Source organism: Plutella xylostella, chromosome 6 (assembly GCF_932276165.1).
Source record: "Plutella xylostella chromosome 6, ilPluXylo3.1, whole genome shotgun sequence".
Taxonomy (NCBI): domain Eukaryota; kingdom Metazoa; phylum Arthropoda; class Insecta; order Lepidoptera; family Plutellidae; genus Plutella; species Plutella xylostella.
In genome coordinates, this window is record NC_063986.1 from 9,036,163 (window position 1) to 9,055,700 (window position 19,538).

At 37.2% G+C, this 19,538-nt stretch overlaps 1 protein-coding gene across 1 annotated transcript in view; it reads right to left on the minus strand.

Annotated features, from left to right (window-relative positions):
* Nucleotides 1-19,538, minus strand: part of LOC105385852 (lachesin) — a 62,477-nt gene that overhangs the window by 2,606 nt on the left and 40,333 nt on the right. The window contains exons 2-8 of the mRNA XM_011556297.3: nt 8,310-8,413; nt 5,474-5,681; nt 5,036-5,191; nt 4,130-4,258; nt 1,155-1,292; nt 643-792; nt 497-568 (exon numbers count right to left, since the gene is read on the minus strand). Of these exons, the coding sequence (XP_011554599.3) occupies nt 497-568; nt 643-792; nt 1,155-1,292; nt 4,130-4,258; nt 5,036-5,191; nt 5,474-5,681; nt 8,310-8,413 (957 nt within the window). The remainder of the gene's footprint in view (nt 1-496; nt 569-642; nt 793-1,154; nt 1,293-4,129; nt 4,259-5,035; nt 5,192-5,473; nt 5,682-8,309; nt 8,414-19,538) is intronic.

The following is a 19,538-nucleotide window of genomic DNA, read 5'->3' on the forward strand; positions in this document are numbered from 1 at the left end:
TTGAACCACCTTTGCCTTTCTAATAGCACTTTAGGAGCCAATGTTGAATTTTCAATTCCGGGAACAGCGGCCCAGCTGCAGAATTCTGTTTCGTTACGATTCCCCCAATATGAGAAGAAAGAAGTGGCCGGATTGAAAAGAGGTCGCATTCGAATCTTTTAAACTTTGCATTTTCAAACTCTAGTTGAGTCTTTTATTATCATTATGTTAACCATTTCTGCTAAATCTAACAACAGAAATATGGTTTGTTTACATGCCCATTCTAGTCATGTCAGTCAGTCATTCGATACGACAGCTATCACAAATTGGAATAATTAACCAGGATTAATCCTCTTAAATTTTAGTTAATTAGTTAATGTAATATTATGATCCACTACAAAATACTAATACAATGCATCCTTTATTAACACACAGACCGAATACATGGAATTGTCACGTGATAGTACATGAAAACCATTAAATATTCTTGTAACATTCATATAATATAATGTCATACCTTTCTTCCGTTCCGGCAGCGAATTGGGCACGTAGTTCGTGGTGGTCCCCAAGGTCGACGGCGCCGGAATTTCTGTCAAAGAGGCCCGCGTCAGTTTCAAAACTCCAAATGTAATAGAAAGGCAATATTGAATATTGTGTACATACCGTCAAGGCGTATGAGCCCGTCGGTCTCTCCCAGAGAATTCTTCGCGACACACCGGTACGATGAAAAGTCGCGAGGCGCCACCTTTCGCACCGTCAGTCGCATCTTCCTACTATACCCCTCGTCGCTCAGAGACGTTATGTATTTAATACCTGCCAATAAAATTGAATTGAGCGTCGCGTTCCACTTTTGAAATCGAAGAATCGAATTAATGTTCGAATGTGAATTGGGAATAGTTGTGCGCGATATTTTTTTGATGCCACGCGTAAAGCGATTGTGTTGTGAACTGGGACGGTGGGGAATTAAAGTTGGAGGTTTATATTGATGTTTTCAACTCAGACGGACTGAATTTGTGCTAAACAACTAACATTTGTTAAAACTCCATTAGAGATTGTTTGTCTCGATGAAATAATATTAGATTCATCTATCTTCCAACCATGATTCCTTTCTTCTTCTAGGATCAAACCAGCGCAAACGGGTCTGGTCGTTTCTTTTGCTAACTCTACCAACTTACCGGAAATGATCATGTCTCCGCGGTCCGTGGTCCAGTAGTTGATGGAGGAGGGGTAGGCCTCCGTGTGGCACTCCAGCGTCACGTCCTGGCCGAGGTACGCGCCCTCCAACTGGTTGGGGATCGACAGCATCGGGGGAACTGCAGGGGAAGAGGCCTATGAATAAGATAATCGGCGGCAGGCTTTAAGCCTAGTTTGACTTCGGGCGGCCAGAAATCATCTGACAATCGGCTTGCCCGCTCACCCGACATAACTGTGCGTCACGGACTATCAGCACTAGCTTGCTTGTGTTGGGGTCCACCTACCCGCACTAGGCCAGCGTGGTGGACTAGGCGTAAAACCCTTCCTTCATTGGAAGGAGACCCGTGTCCCGGCAGTGGGGACGTGATGATGATGACAACTGCATAATGTTTATACCAGGGCATAATTACGGGTGACCTGGGTCTAGTGGCAGTCAGGATGCTTTGTAGGTACTATATAATATTCATCTTAGGTAATTCCTCAAGAAAAAGATCTTCAACTAGTGACCTTCTGTGTAAAGAAAACGAGTATTCCCAGTAGCGTGGGTATGCATTATTATAATTTATAAATGTGAGTGCTCCATAAAATGAAAAGCCTACACACAATACAGCAATATAAATTCATAAAAATAAATGAAACGACATCAGTCAGACATAATTTCCGCAATAAAAACGTCGCCCGCCTAATAAGCTAATAGCGTAATAGCCCGCACCATTCCTATGCTCACGACTCGGCCCCGCCGGTAAATTTGCTGAGTAAAGCAATGAGAATTTAGGGTAAGGTGGTGTCTCATTGGCCCGTGAGTGAGCACCGTGGCTCAGATAGTATCACCATTATCGCCCCGGGCCGTATTCACGTCAGCATTATGCCCTAATTGGGCACAATTACGACCGATCCAGGGAACTCGCCGTCAGGTAGTCGCTCTGTCCTCGTAAATACTCGTTAACGGCGCCCCGTGCCGGCAAAAATTATATTTCTGAACGCGCGACTCAGCCAAAAGAAAACGGAACGCGAAAATGCTCACGTTCGTCCCGACACAGCGTTTAAAAGTAAAACGCAGATTGCAGCCGCGTTTTGTGTGAAATTAAATGAGTCACTTTGTCTTCGTGATTAAAGTGCGAACATTTTAAAAGACTAGCGTGTTTAAAGCAAGTTTTTTAAACACCAGTCGAAGCATGCGATTTAGCTCTGGGGGGATCGTGAAGTCATGTCAAAAGTTCATATATTTCAGCCTTTCATGAATTCTAGTATTGTTAAAATTTATCTTTGTATACTCGAAGTGTTTTAAATACTGTATATCGGAGCACAGTACGAATTTGAGGCCAAGTAAATGGCGCGCGCGGAATACCAGTTTTTTGGCATGAAACTCGTGAAAGTGATATTGGGACAATTTGCGTGACTGCCGACTCCACGCCGCCGCCGCCGCCGCCGCCGTCGCTACCGCCCGTGCAGCGAGCGTTGCCATATAATTGCGACTTGCGACGTGATACTAAATAAACACGTAACTGTTTTGCATTAATTTAAATAATTTCGCACTTTCATGGCGAATTCAAACCTCAGATTATTGAACTATAAATCACGAATGTGCCGTATGCCGAAAGCTTTTTATTATAAATTTATAAAATCATAAAACACTGGTGAGCTTTACAGGTAAATTTTAAGTTTTAATATTTCCCGGCCTGTAGGTACATGTGTGAGTTTTAAACTGCAAGTTATTGTGGGGGATTACAGTTTACATTGCTTTATTTCGCGTAACATTATGAACATTTTTAATGACGCGTACATAAGATATGATAATATCGTATGGCTGCAAAAATTTAATTTACCTGTATTTTTAAATGATTTATGCCTTCATTAAAATAAAATAAGTACAGCAAAAACTGTATTCAGAATTCTAGCAATTTAAATACTATATTCGTTCAAACAATATACAGGCCGTTATAAAAAGGTAAGATGGCAAGATGTGTCACCTGTAACCATAAACCAGTTTACCCAATTTAGCTAAAGTTCAGTATAGCCTGCATACTTATTCACATTTTTTGGAAAATTCTGTGCCTTGTGCATAAAATTAGCCCGTAAAGTTTGCATAAAAATACTGACATTATTGTAGGCAAACCCAATTTTAAATAATTAGGTATAAATAGGTATGTTCTGTAACATATGAATTTCACTAGTGTAAATTAATCCTTCGGGATAAGAAATTGTACATATTTTCAAGTGAATCACACTCTACATATTATATTTCGTAATATTTCCAATGAACCACTAACAATCAAATACAAAATACTAGAAAAAAGTACCTAAGTTCTTATCTCCTGTCATTTTCCCTCCTACTTTAATTAGCAAGTTTTTTTGTCCTCATAAATTCAGCATAAAAGTGCGCCACTCAGCAAAAGGACGGCAACATTAAGAGGTGTGAATAACAAGTGCGACAGCCGCGGGCGTCCCCGGCCCCGCTGCCTCGGGAATAAATATGTAATATTATTACACGAGCCGGAATCTACAGAGAGAATGCCTATATTTAGGGAGTTTACGTATATTATATCTCTGTTTGAGCAGGTTTTGAACGCCTACCGAAAAATTGGTTGAAGGACATACGGAATTATAGAGGTATGCATTGTCTTTGAGAGTTGATAAAATCCACTGTTGTCCCGTGGGAATTTCGGGATTAAATGTGTGTTGTGTTAATCCAGCGTGTCAGCTAACCCGTTTTCCCGTAAAATAATAATGAACCTCCATCCATCCGTACAAACTGTCGCGTTTATAATATTATTAGGTTAGTTATAGTTAGTAGGATGTGACATCGCTAGATATACCTAATAATGACGCTTACATTTAATCCCTTTATCCAAATTGAAAAAAAAAACTTCAATTTGTTTAAGTTGGGTACATTCAAATTAGGTAGCCATCAAAGTTAAATAAGTTGTAACGCCACCACTATTTTGATTACACTCACATTGCACCATCAGCATGACTCGCTTGCTGATCGACGGGGGGACGCCATTCGACGCGATACACAAATACGCGCCCATGTGTAGGCGAGACACCTTGGGAATGGTCAGGTTTTCCCCATCCACTACGTTCACTGAAACAAAATATAAATGTAAACAAACGATACAAAACCAACCACTTTAATAGGATCTATTTGCGGCTGAAAATCACTTAGGCTCTAACAATGAACTTAACACCTAACCTTGGTACATTAATGTGACCAAACTACGTATAATACATGACATTCTCGGCACACGCCAACCAAATTCCTCTGGCAGTTGTGGCTATAGTTCCACAAACATTCCGACTATGCTTTGTTACTCAATTTGGCGTTATTGTGGAAAACAATCGTGGCAGTCATTTTAGGGGGTGGGAGGGGGTTATTAGAGTAGCAGGCTTTGCTTGGCTCGCGCTCGAGTGTGCCGAGAGAGTGTCTATTCCGAGATGTGCCCGCGCGCCGCACTTTCGCGCTTCAAAGATTCCCTTTTATTCGTCTCTGTTTTGTTTCTTTGCCGACATAATGATTGTCCTCGGCGAAATTTTGACCGGATGTTTTTCGGAGGAAATCGCTGTCCCAAGCGCTTCTCGCCTTTCGCCAATCGATTTCGAAAAGGATTTCAATGAAATCCAGTAGGGAATAAATGAGTTTTTTTTCTGTCTCGCGCCATCTATTGTGTTTACAGGCGATTGGACACCAATGAAAATGCTTGATTGAATGCACGGGAAATGTGAATAAAGAAGGCAAGCCGCTCTTGTCGTGACAACACAAATAGCTTTAAGGGTTTATGAGGCATAATCTAAAAAGAATATCTTCCTTTTGTTATTTTTATTTTTGTGGATGAACGCTTGGAAATATAGTTTGGGTGCATACCAGCTTCTCCGTTGCAGTTGAACTCCTGCCCGTCCTCGCGCCGCCACATGACGTAGGGCTCGGGGTAGCCCGTGGCACGACACGTCATCGTCACGTTGGTACCTTCGCGGACCACCATGTCCGTTGAAGTCATATTGTCGATTATTAACGGGGGCACTGTGGACAAAGTTACAAGATTATAGTGAGTAGTAACATCTTAATTATTATATAATAATACTTAATGTTAATTTTTTTGGTGAAGCCAGTGTGAAAAAAATATGCATTAAACAATTTTTCAATATTTTATCATCTCAAATCAGTCAATCCAAAAGTGAAGCCAATGTGATTCATTTGACATATATACATATAGCTCACGATTTTAATCCCGAAGGGTTAGTCAGAGATAATTAGTAAAAAAAAGTACCAGTATCACATGAACCGCTAGGAGCTACCACTCACCGACGACCTGCAGGTACCCCTTCCTGGAGCGCATGGGGTCGGTGTTGACCTGGCACATGTACCAGCCGCGGTCCACCTCCTGCACGTTCTTGATGTGCAGGTACCAGGAGCGGTGGTCGTTGTACGAGAGGCTGATGCGCGGGTTCTGCGTTATTATGTTGTGGTGGATCGACAGGATCGTCTGCGTGTCTACGCGGACCCACGCTACCTAGGGGCAGAAGGAGAAGATCACATGAACAGAATGTACAAGAGAAAATGTTTGTGGGGTGTTCATGAAGACTGTTATAAGTACATATCTGGAGTGCTACTCTTGCATGACGTAACTCTCTCTTAAACATAAGATACACAAATAAAAAGAACTCGTAACACGGTTTTTAAATGTATTTTCAAACAGAAACTTAGTTTTTGTGAATCATACCACAAATGAATAAATAATATTTCCAGTGGTAAGATTTAAATGCAGCATTTTGAAACACGACTGTTGGTAGCCTATGAATTAAACAGAACCTAGTGCAGTTGTATAACAGCCATACCTGCAGTAGTATTATTACCATGTAGTTTTTTTATATATAAAAACATACAACATGCAAGTTATTTGCGATCAAAGGGATTCCATAAATAGCACATAAATTTTGCTGATTTTTCACTGAAGTATCTTTTATAAAATATGCGTTAAAATAATGGCACACTTAATATACAATATTATCATCAATGCCTGGTTTAAAAAGCACTCACGATGTTGAGTGGAAGTAATTACCGGATACACTATAATGAGATACCGCTTTCTATCGGCGAGCGAGGCGCATATTTCCTGAATGCACTTTGTGCGATAAATTTAAAACGACAAACTGAAATGTCTGACCCAGCACACAAGATCTAAAACTGAGAGCGGTCCGCTAAATGAGAGATGTCTCAGTCATACAAAACAGTATTAATAGCCCAGTCACGAAGTCTGTTCACAAAGACACACTCTTCCATCTGAACTTAAAATTACACTTTAATATAAACCCGTAGACTACAGCGGCACTCCAATTTTGCTAACTAGCCGTCATACATGATTAATAACTGGCGAATCGTGAATTCTCGGCAAAGTGATATTAAAGTTGGCTTGTTAAAACTTTAGCCCGGCGCGGCATGAATGGAGTTCTAGCATTTTACCAGGTCATGCAATTACACGTGGCCGTGTGTGTGTGTGTGTGTGTAGTTCGGAAGACCGCAATCAATTGTGGTCGTTGTTTGTGGACAGTTGTCAGTTAAGAAGATAGATATTCTAGCTGCTGCAGCAAATTGGTTGCGGTCATTTTATTGTTTTTAACATCCTGTAGCTGAGAGGATAGTGGTTGGTAGAAGTTTATGGCGAACTTTGCTTGCTGCCAAGATTTTGGCACTAGGAAAACACTTTGAAAGATTAAACCAAAGTTGTAAAGGCTAAAGTATCCGACACTAAAACAGGATTTTGTTAAGTTTTATTACATTACGAAGCTTTAATCTCGAGTAAATTAATTAAATTAAAACCTACGGCGAAGGCTCCGCGTTCTGCAATGAGAATTTTTAAATATCCCTAAAAGTTTTTTTAATGCAACTTTCCTTAAAGCAAACTTTCAACTAGCCTCGTTAGGAATTAAAATTTCTAGAGACTTGTAATTTGCTTATGATAAATGGGTTTTTAATTAATTAGGGCAAGCTGGATTTTGTACCTGAGTGCTTTTGAAAATGCTTTTACAAATATACCCAAATATATTTTAATTAAAGAAAATTGAAAGACAATGTGTAAGAAAAATTGTGAGAGTGTATCTTAACCTGGCCCTGTAGCACAGGTCGCTATTAAGACGTGACAAAAGTTCTCCGTCGTGCTTGCTCTCGAGGCTGTACGATGTGAGTGAGTGCAATGCAAAACTCATGTCACGTCTTAAATGCGCCCCGTACTAGACCTTCTGTACTTAATATACTGAACCCTTATATTCGTTTTCGGTAAGCTAGACTGGCCCCTTATTCTATGTACAAAAGGTAAATATAGGTCAAGTTAGAACTTTGCGTCTTGATGGACCGAACTCGGTCTTTATCAGATAGAAGCACTCATCTTGAACATACTTTATGAAGTTTTCTTTCTACTTCTTTGATTCTTGACCTGTTGACTTTTGTTCGAGCTTATTTTATTTGCTTTGGAATTTAAGACGATATACTTGCTGTGACTTCAATATTTCATTGTAATAAGTACCTATCTCTTGTTTATATATTTTTTATTTGTTTTTCAATCTCATTACATAATTTATAATACAGTTATACATCGAACTTAAGTGCCAATTTCTCCATAGTGGGTTAGAGCATAAGCAGGGAGTATTGCTTGACTTTTTTACACATCTGTCAAGAATTTAATATGGAGATGACGTATAATTGATCAACCTTTCCCTGGTTACGATCTAACCGACTATGGAGAAATTGGAGCTAAGAGTTATTAAATATGAATAATTGGTATTTTAAACAGTCGTAGAACGAATAGTTTACTAGTACTTTTGAGTGACTCTCTATTATATCTACATTATACTTACTTACTATATTTTTTTAGACGACCGACTGGCGTAGTGGTTAGTGACCCTGACTACTGAGCCGAAGGTCCCGGGTTCGATTCCCGGCTTGGGCAGATATTTGTTTAAGGACAGATATTTGTTCTCGGGTCTTGGATGTGCCCGTAAAATGGCAATAGGCTCGCCCCCTATAACATTGGGACTAAACATAACACTGGCGAAAAGTGGGTGCAGCAATGCACCTCTGCCTACCCCACAAGGGAGTACATTAGCACAAGGTGTGAGTGTTTATATATATATAGGTATATTACCTTATATCCTCTAAGGTCTTCCACGACGCACGCCAGCAGGGCATCCCGCCCGACGGTCACTGTGACGTTGGTCACAGGCTCCACGAACCGGGGAAATAGCGACTCTGTAACAATAGACATTGGCATGATTATCCGTTAATATTGAATGTATAGATCGCATCCAGTGGCGTGCTTTGGGAGAGACCTACGTTCAGCAGGGGACTGCTATAGGCTGATGATGATGATGTTGAGGTCGAAGTTTTAAAACCAGCAATTTGTGCATTGCCGTGGGTAGATTACAGGTGTATTTTTTATAAGTAGCCAGATTCTCATGTCACAAATACGGTGGTACGACCATCATGGACCCGTAATACTGGATTAATTTACCCGTGAGTCAGATAAACGTTTTTTAATACAAAGATATAAAAAAATGACAACACAAAATGATACAAAAATATAAATCTCATATTAAAAAGTAATAAACAACCTATTTAAAAATATAAAAAAATACGTGACGTTTTTAATCACTAACAAAATAAATAACTTTTTGAGCGCTGAATAAATCATAACAATTTTAAGGTACTAGTACATTTGAAAGTTACTCACATATTTTGCATTCATTTACCAATTTTACAAGCTTTACAGACAGTAAAATATGATAACTATTTAGACTACAGCATTGTTAATCTGTGGATTTAGAAATTCATAGCAGAATTATTATGCTACGGGTGGGTCGGCTGGTTTCGACCGTAAATTTCAGGACGCTTTACCGAGGAGTGACGACATCTCCTTTCAGCAATCTCGAGAGTTGTGTGAGGCCGTAAGGGCTGAAAATGCTGAAAGTTATAACTTATTCAGAAAGCCATCCGTTTATGAGGCAATATTTTATTTAAAGTAAAACTAATTGTACATATAAATATTATAGATAAAACTCATTTTTTTATTTTCATTGCTTTTAATTTAGATTCGATGATTTTTGTTCTATAAAAAGTTCTAGAATAGTAATTCTCTAAATGCTACGACATCTCGCGTAGCAGGTAGCTACGCCGTAGCCACTTTCGTAGCATATTCCAACGTGAAACGGTCTCAACTCTTCATCATGACTTCTCTTTCAGAATCAAGAGGAGTGAGCGAGATAGGTTCTGATTACGCGATTACCCACCCAATACAGTAATTAGCAGACTAATTATCTAATCGTTGTTGTGGTGTATCGAACAGACTACATCATTCATTACTAGATAAAAGACAATGGCGTGTAACATAATTTGTGTTAGTAAATAATTGAAATTCACTTTTTGTTGTTGCCATATTCAGATATAGTATACTTACTTATATGGTACCTAGTCATTAGTACGTGGGAAATAGCTTTATATACTTAGAGTACTTAAATAATAATTTTTCAGTGGGGATCTTAGTTTGTCTTAAATTTATTTTTATGACAAAGGTATAAGATTAGTTTTAAATACAAAGGAAGCAGTTACAATGTTGATCAACCTGCAATTTTACTGTACCGTGATTTTGCAAGATAATATATAGTTTTAATTATAACCTCTGAACTCAATTAACCATGCAATCTTCATCTCTTGAACTTTGCTGATCCGACGGTTAATGACATGAAACTCGATCACTAATTTTAGTATCATGTACAGTGAAGTTTGACTAAAAACTTTATTCTAGACATTCTTTTGTTGGTCATAGATTTTGCCATCCTTATTTATATTGTCACCTCATATTATGTAATGCTATAGAAGAGAGGAGTCACCTGGTGCATTGCATGCTTAAAAGGTGATTCCAACAACTTTGTTTAATTTGATTATCTTTCGTTACTAATAAATATACAAGGTGTTGCAAAAAAGGGCCTATACTAAAAAAGGGCCTAAACTAAGCCGAAACCTACATGTGTAGCATGGTACTATGCTGTAGGTATATCTAAGCCCAGATTTTTTTTTCGCGAATTTTGAAATTCTGATTAAATTTTCGGGCTTATATGTTGTTGCACATGTAGGTTTCGGATTAGTATACCCTTTATGAAACACCCTGTATTGATTTTGATTTGATTTTTGGAATTGTGTAACACATGACAATGATACGAGTACATAATTTTTTCATGGAATTATTGAAATAAATGTTGTTAATGAACTCTTTCGGTGATATAAGTTTTGGCATTTCAATCGAAACCTCTATTTGGTTCACAACGAATTACAGTGCTCCAAAATTGATAATGCGCATAGAAAACTTTGACACATCGGTTGTTTTCGATTATGTGACACATGATATTGACTCCTATTTCTTTCGAACAAGGTGCAAAATGCAAGTGTTTTTGTTAAGGCTCTTACGATTTAATGATTCGGGTGTGAAGATCTGCATGTGCATTATTAATTTTGGACAAGTGTACGTGTTTCTATAATATGGTTACTGAAACAGCATCAGTTCTGAAGCAACTTGACATGATTGGAACGTCATTCCGCCATCGATCGCCGGTGAATAGGTGTCAGAATCAACGCAACGGCGTCAGAACATAGTCATAAGCTGAGCGGGATGAAAAAAAACAACGCAGCACGATAATAAAAAAAAAAATATACACACGAGTAAGCAGAAAGGGGGTGACAATACTGAATAACTTTTCTTCTACCGCGTCTCTAACAAAAACTTACGTAATTTACAAAAAAATATGGTAAAATAAACAGTCTTTAAATTATGAAATTATGAATATACTCGTACTTAATTATGAATTAAAACTTTTAAATCAAATATGCCTACTTAATATTTTTTTTTCCGCCGTTCAAAAGCAATACAAACGCTCAGTTGATCACCACAACCACAAATCTACAGTACCGACAGCGTACTTGAACCGGCTGTAGTGACGTGAACACGTGAGTCATCGCGAGTAGACGTCACTGCAATGTTGTTACGCTGTGTAGATCCGAATACGATTACTCCATCTTGTCTCGTGTGGCTATGTGACAGGAGGGCTACTCTATACTGACGAAAAACAAACGAACGAGAGCTGTCGTGCAATCGGCATGGTTAATACATCGAGATAGAGTCGAAGGTCGCGCAGCAACGCTCCGAAACCTAATTTTTCGTTATATAAAGTGACCTCAATGATACGTGGAAGCGGGAGGTACTCTGTCGAAGTGACGTCAAAGTCTAGCTGTCGATTGGATACGTGAGACTGCTAAGTTCATAACAACGTGAACTGTGAGGAACTAACTCGGTAAAATGCAATAATGAACTTTACTGTTGCGACACCGTCTGGATATTTGGATGTTATTTTTGAGGATTTCAGGCAAGCAATAATTACCATTATTGTCTTGTGTCGACTAAGTCTTCATTCGACCAAAAATTTGACACATGCATCGGAATTCTAAAGAAAGTATTCGTAGGTAATCATAGGTATGCAAAGCAAAATTTCTGTCACGTCGATTTACGGAATAATTTCATCAATATTGAAATACTTGATGAACTCATTAGTTATTATAATTATTATTATATTTTTTCAGTAACAAGCAAACATAATAATGTCATGACGTATGGTATAGTCATTAATTAGGACGAATATTATTGAGTTAATCTAAACCTTAAGAAACTAATTTAACAATTTTGAAAATAGAACCATATCAAGCCCTAACACAAGTACTCCCACCATCACCTACAAAAGAAACGCAGAAAATCCCTTTTCCAATATTGACGAAAACCTGATAAGCCGTTCATATTACAACAACGTATTTTGAATAAACAACCTGAGACACGGAAAAATATCCACAAATGATTGATGAGCGACGTATAGAACAAATCCATCGCGTTCTCATCAATCTTAGCTGTACGGAACCCTCCGAGTCTAATGAAAGAAGAGCTTACCGAGCACATATAAACAATCGGGGAACGCTGCTCCTAATATCCGGGAAAGATAGATTGCCTCGCGGAACCCTAATTCTTTTAAAGTTTCGGTGAAATGTCCGCTTAATCATTTGTACTAACGGTTCGTTCGTAAATGTGTTCACTTTGTTTTATGTTTGTTGCACTAATTTGTACAAATTGTTATTCATTATTTAGGTGTAGCGAGTACGTATCTTAATTGTGGTATAAATGATTGCTTTTAGCATAGTTTACTGTCACGTTTGTGTATAACATTGAAACAGTGAATTCGTGTTAGAGTTTTGACAACAACGTTAGACCCATATAAAATTGGGGATGACCTAGCTCATCATTCTGAACAATTAGTGTTGTTATTTTTTTCGATAATCAGAAAATGTTAGCCCAACAACAAAGTTTGTATAAGCATTTTTAAATATTTTACATATGAAACACACTATAATATGGTCTATACCATTAGGTAATAACAAAGCTCCGTTTCGTAGGTAACTAAAACCAATCTATTCCGTATACTTCCTAACGCCTAAATTAAAATCGAACCTTCGTCAATAAGGTCACTGATTGTTAATAGAATTAAATTATTCAGGGGTTACTTCAAACTGACAAACAAAGGTAGCAATTATTTACAGTAGCTTTGCCCTTACTCAGAAGGTTCTTTAGTGAGGGACCTTGAACCAGTCGGAGTTATACCTACTAGCATATTGTACACCACAGAAAACCATAGGATATAGCCACGGATAGATAACATGAAATAATGTAAAAATATATCTCATGCAAGGACCGGTAACAACTCCATCGGCTTTGGTCATCAGCACGACCCATCACGTCCCCACTGCTGGGGCACGGGTGTCCTTCCAATGAAGGAAGGGATTAGGCCTCGTCCACCACGCTGGCCTAGTGCGGGTTGGCGGACACTCGGCTTTGGTAACTGTAAGTGTGGTCAGATCGATCTAAACTACTATTGACTAATTAAGACCAAAAATGTCGACACAATATTTTGCAGCTTTTGAGTCGAATCCACTGGATGTTCCAATCGCCGCCAACTTGTATCAGAAATAAACATAATTTTCATAAAGTTATAAACGATTTCTATAAATAAATAATTACCTAGTAACTTAATAATAAGCTTACTGAGCAGCTTATGATATAAATTATACATTGTGTACTAGTTACGGCGTAGGCACGTTTGAGTTTAATTTACGGGTGCTTTCGTTTCATTATCAAGGGTTTAGTGATTTAATTAGTTAACTTGTGGTTTGCTTATAGCCACAACCCCCGTACACCCTCGTATAATATTATAACAGTAGTATATTATATTCAATTCTATTCTGTACATAGAATTAAAGTTGGAACCGGTGTCTGAGAAAATGATAACTTAAGGTGTAGTGTGAGAGTGATGAATACACTTTCAGGCTTGTACTTCTTGGCATATTTAGAGGGTGTCTGAAAAATTTGGTCGTGTGACTTGTGTGTGAATGAGAGTGATGAACGAAAAGATCTTCGAGTACAAAATATTATAACAGTTCATAACAAAAAAAACTTCACCACACATTAGCTCGGACGCTTCTCGACAAATTCACCCCAAAAATGGCAAAGGGAAAGAACGGCAGCGCTAAAGCGCTTTGTTGCGTTTTCAATTAAAGTCAATTTGCGTTAAAAGAGGTATGCAAAGGCGCGTGACTGTCTCGGACACAGGGAGAGAATCTAATTTTCGTGGAACCACTTTTGTACGGAAGTGTACAACTGGCAATTAGGCAAATATAAAGGTAGCTGTAGTTTGTTTTGCTCTCCTCTATTATAATTCTCGGTCGTTCTCTCGTGGGTTCGTGCGGTGGATTTTCCTTTTACATCAATTGCATGCAATTTTGGTGATGAATTTGCTCGGTTCTTGGAATTTTGGAAACAGTAAATTACTTATTCCTGAAATTTCACTTTTGAATTAGGTAATCATGATTTTGTTGAACAGTAGTTTTAGACTCTATATTATGTTAACTTAATTAAATAATTTTAACGATTAGGTACATATTATCACTATGAAATAACTGCTCCTGCTATTTACGTTCTATTGCATCTATTTTTGGCCTAAAGTCAGTCTGTCCTTTTATGTATACTGACTGCCCTTGCGACATGGCTTCTTTATCAAGTTTGATAATTCACATTTCACTTACCATATCGTCCTGTTTATCTCTACAGATTATAGTGACGTTCGACTGGTTAAATAAGAATTTATAACACATAAACATGCCATGCAGCGGGGGCAGTCAGCTCAACAAATGCCGACAGCAATGCCACACCATCGCTTCGGCTACGAATCAGCCCAATTTGTGTATTCAAAAACTCCATTGTAGCGCGTCATCCGATCTAAATATAAAAGCTCCTCGATCGAGATGGCAGGCCGTATGCGGTTTCTGCTAGTGATGTAACAGTTTTTTACGCTCAATGTAGAAATAGGGGTACAGTTTTTTACATAATATATTATAAGATAGATAAGATAAGTTTATTAAAATTCGACCAAAATTATAACTATTCTAAATATGTAATTTATAGAACATAAAATAGTATTATCAAACCGTTATTATGTGTACCTACATAAATGTTGATTGTGAGAATTTTTGCGTCTGATGTTTGAGTAGATACTAAGCTAGAAGTAGTAAAATACGAGGTAAGGTATCAAATTTTAAAATGTATTTAAAGAACCTATGCTCCGAATAAATCCACTTGAAATATACAAAGAGCCAAAAATAAGAAAGATCGGGGAATAAATAATGAAATGCCTCAACTTTCATTGAAAACACTGATGGGCGCTTGTTTGTCTGATAAAGATATAAAAATTACCAATGTTCAATCAGAAATAGAACAGATATATCTTTCGATACCACCATTTCCTTACCATCACTAGCCGCAGCCTATTCACGGGTATCGATTTTATGCAAAATGCAACAAGATTCACTTTGTCGGCTCGCCGTGTACGAACCGACTGTTCGGATACACTCGTTGTCCCTCAGCCCGATCAGCTGTCACGCGAAACTAGTCTCTACAGTGAAGACATATGAGCTGCGAGATGATGCTGACGGTATAACGCGAAGGACACATGCAGCATTCACTACTACACAATTACAGTGGCGTTTATAAATGCCTAGTGAAACGCGGCTCAGATGGCGGATACGAATTCGACGGGTAATTACCTCGGAAGCTGGTTTTGTGACGCGCGGACTCGATTTAATTGACCGATATTACTTTAGTATCACGATTTCACGATGACCAAAAGCTGTGCCCGAAAAGAGGCTCCCAAGTGATGTACCTATTCATATCCGTATACACATCGGCGGCTGACAACTGATCAGACTGCCATGACATGCTTGTCAAATCAACAACACATTATTAAGACGATGACCAATATTAAAGTTCGATTCACTTAATGTGACCAATTCCTGTAACATTTTGATATGAACATACGTGAGTAGTGGTTAGTGACCCTGACTGCTATTCCGAAACAACCTGGCAACCTGTTGTAAATATTAATTCATAATGTGTTTTTAAAAATATTACTTTATTATTATTATATTATTTTTAATACAGCAATGTGAAAGATTTTAATATAATGAACCTTGTTTCAGGTTGTAATATCCCCCCCCTGTAGGGACGCTTCTGACTCTAACCTACCTATTTGAGACGTATTTTTCGCCCTAACTAAACTGAAACGAACTGAAGAGAAGTCTTGTAACGGTATACGTGTTTTGCATTATTCGTTTGGCCAATACGTGATCGTCTAGTCTAGCGGTTAGGACTCTACATTTCCGAAGTAACTCAAGTTCTTTTAGGAGGTTGAGAGAATCCCTACCCTAGCACTAATCCCTAGAACCCTAGTTCATAATCCCTAGTTTATCTATTTGTTAGGACAACAGAACAAAGCTCAAGCAATAGTTATTTCTTAAAACATACATGATTTAATTAAACAAAAGTAATTTAAATATATACAAAATTATCTATAAAAAAGGGTTTTAAATTTGAATAGAAGGTGCGCCCCGCCTCGCACACCCTATGAAGGACGACCAGATCCGTCCACCAGACCCATCTACCTTCTCTAGCCCACTGGCTCTATTCAAACTGTTTTTTTTTTGTCAGTCAGTCCCTAGGAAAGGATCTATTGATTGGGATCCAGATGATGTTAATAATATTTTATTCAGCTTCACCATTCGGCACGGATATCTCCTGAGCCTACTTAAGCATTTATTCGACACGGATATTTCCTGAGTCTACTTCTGTATCCATAATATGTAATAGTTATTCGGCACGGATAGTTCCTGAGCCTACTCTTGTATTTTCGACACGGATATTCCCTGAGTCTACTTATACATTTATTCGACACGGATATTTCCTGAGTCTACTTCTGAATCAATAATGTGTAATAGTAATTCGGCACGGATAGTTCCTGAGCCTACTTCTGTATCCATAATATGTAATAGTTATTCGGCACGGATAGTTCCTGAGCCTACTCTTGTATTTTCGACACGGATATTCCCTGAGTCTACTTATACATTTATTCGACACTGATATTTCCTGAGTCTACTTATGTATCAATAATGTGTAATAGTAATTCGGCACGGATAGTTCCTGAGCCTACTCTTGTATTTTCGACACGGATATTTCCTGAGTCTACTTATGTATCAATAATGTGTAATAGTAATTCGGCACGGATAGTTCCTGAGCCTACTCTTGTATTTTCGACACGGATATTCCCTGAGTCTACTTATACATTTATTCGACACGGATATTTCCTGAGTCTACTCATCTATATCGTCACAGTACAATGTTTTCCAATAATGGACATAATTAAAATATAATTATTATCTCCCATTTCAGCTTGTGTCAAGAGCAATCACTCAAATGTATCTCTATATTGTAGATCTCAGAGTTATGTGACAATTAATATTTTATCGATGCTGGCTTGTATCTACCATGGTACCTACAAGTTGTTCGAGGTGGTTTCCCTGCCTCTAATTAACTTCATCACAGTCAAGCTCAACATTACTTATTAATAACTAACTGTCATCATCTCCTCCTGTATATAGTATATTGGTAAGTTTGTAAGAAGAATCCAATTCAGCAACTGCTTTCCTTTACCCAAGCTGATAAGAAGTCATTTCATTTCATTTCATTTATTTATCGGTAGTAAGTAACTCATGTACTATGAAAATATTTCCCTATCTTATTCAAAACTCAGTAAATTTTATTTAGAATAGAATACAGTTGAAACTCTTATTGCCGCCAATCGCCTCAATGACCCTAATTATAAGTTTTGGTTAATATTATCAACATCTTATCCAAACCCAAATCAATCATTATTTATATTAGCAGAATTAAAGTAGAATAATAAGTATAATAAATTAATATTAATCACTGAATATGTAAAAGTTGTCATGGTCACAGTCAACAATATATAGTCAATGATATCCATTTAACCATCAAAAGTAAAATTGCATGAATATTCACTTTGAAAATATTTATTTTATCTTATCCAAATATTTCAGTTAAATTAAAATAGTGTTAGTGCTCCTATGGCCGCCATCCAACACATTGACCCTACTGGTATAATTACCTAATTGAAGGTATTTATTTTATTTTAATCATACAAGTAGATAACTTTAGTAAAAGTAAAGTTGGTGCTCAACTAGGCCGCCAACTGACTCATTGACCCTATTATTTATTAATTTTGTTTAATATTCTTAACATCTTTTTCAAGCAAAATCAATGTTTATTTATATTAATAAAAGGGTATAATGCAGGTTTTTAAGTATTATAAATTATCATTAACTTGCTGAATATATAAGAATTGTCTTAGTCACAGTCAGTCAGGTACAAGTTATGGCCAATGTAACCATTGAATAAAAGGAATAATTACATGAATTCTATTCTGTTGTCTGATACATAACTAGTTATTGTAGTAAGTAAATACCTATTGAATTCCAATAAAACAAACTTTACATACTTAGGTGGGTAAGTAAGTACCACAATCATACCTATCACATATGTAGATCAGTAAGAAGCCTAGATTCACTAAGCATACATACATCAATAACATTCACCACACATGAGATACAAAAGGATAGCTTGTTTTCCCCTAAAATTCAATAACCTACTCTCCCACAGCCTAAACCTAACTGCTTAGCATCTAAGTGGTTTGAAGATGAAATGCATTTTATACAATCCCACATTTTACACAATGTTCCTAGTATCAAGTACCTAGCAAGTAAGTATAACACTGGTGTCCCTTAAATGTTTGTTGGTTTTGTTGCTGCCTAATTGTTAAGTATGTTTTTCTTTTATGATAAACAATACTTCAAATACCTGAATTTACCAAGTGTAGCTAAACCCATAATAAAACCATAGAGAATCATTAAACTAGTGAATCACACAAGTACCCACAATAATTATTCAAGTAGAAACATAGTATTTTATGAAAATATGGTCCAGCCAATTTTCATCCCGGTGGAAAAATGTTTAAAATCATTTCAAATATTAAGAATACAAGTAATAAGTAATGTTTATAATAACCACTCTTAGAGAATCAAAGTAGGTTGAGCTAGCTGTAGATTTTAAATTACTTAAGTACTAAATAGAAATGCTGATTCAAATAAGAATATAATTTTGCTAAATAGATTCATAGCTTAATATGAATAACCTGAAGCATATTCTTCATTCTGGTTTCAAGACTGAATAGATAAGTACATGCTTACATGAGAACTAGATGGAGTTGGTAGAAATAAGTTTATATTGTGTATCTCAGGAGATAAGTAAATAAGTACCGACTACCTAGGAATATGAATCTTCTTGTAACCTAAACAATTTCAGAATGATCTAATATGTTACCTAATAGATTTACTTAAATTGCAAGCACTTATCACTGAATAGGATTCCACATAATTATGTTATATATCTGATGAATCATCCATTATTATTACTTAGGTACTTATTCAGATTGTTGTGCAAGCCTAGTAAGTTTGTAAACCAAATATGTTGGAACATAGGTTATGATCCACCACAATGAAACATAGGTACACCTAATGGTCTGTATTATGCTAATTACTGTTCTTTACTGGGTAGGCAAAGACTGCTGGGTGAAACAATTTCAGGTAGATAGATTGCTGTGAGTAAAAGTAACATACAAACACTTGACTCATTAGCCATCATCTCAATAGAACATACTATTCAATATCTGTACTATATTGATATAAGTAACTAAGTTTATTCCTTCCAGGTAAACAAACATAGCTTGATGAAACAAGTGGGGTAATTTTCCCATAGTCGAATGTACTTATGCTTGTAAATTGATTGTTTTATGTGATAGAATCTTTAAGGCTGATTGATGAAGTA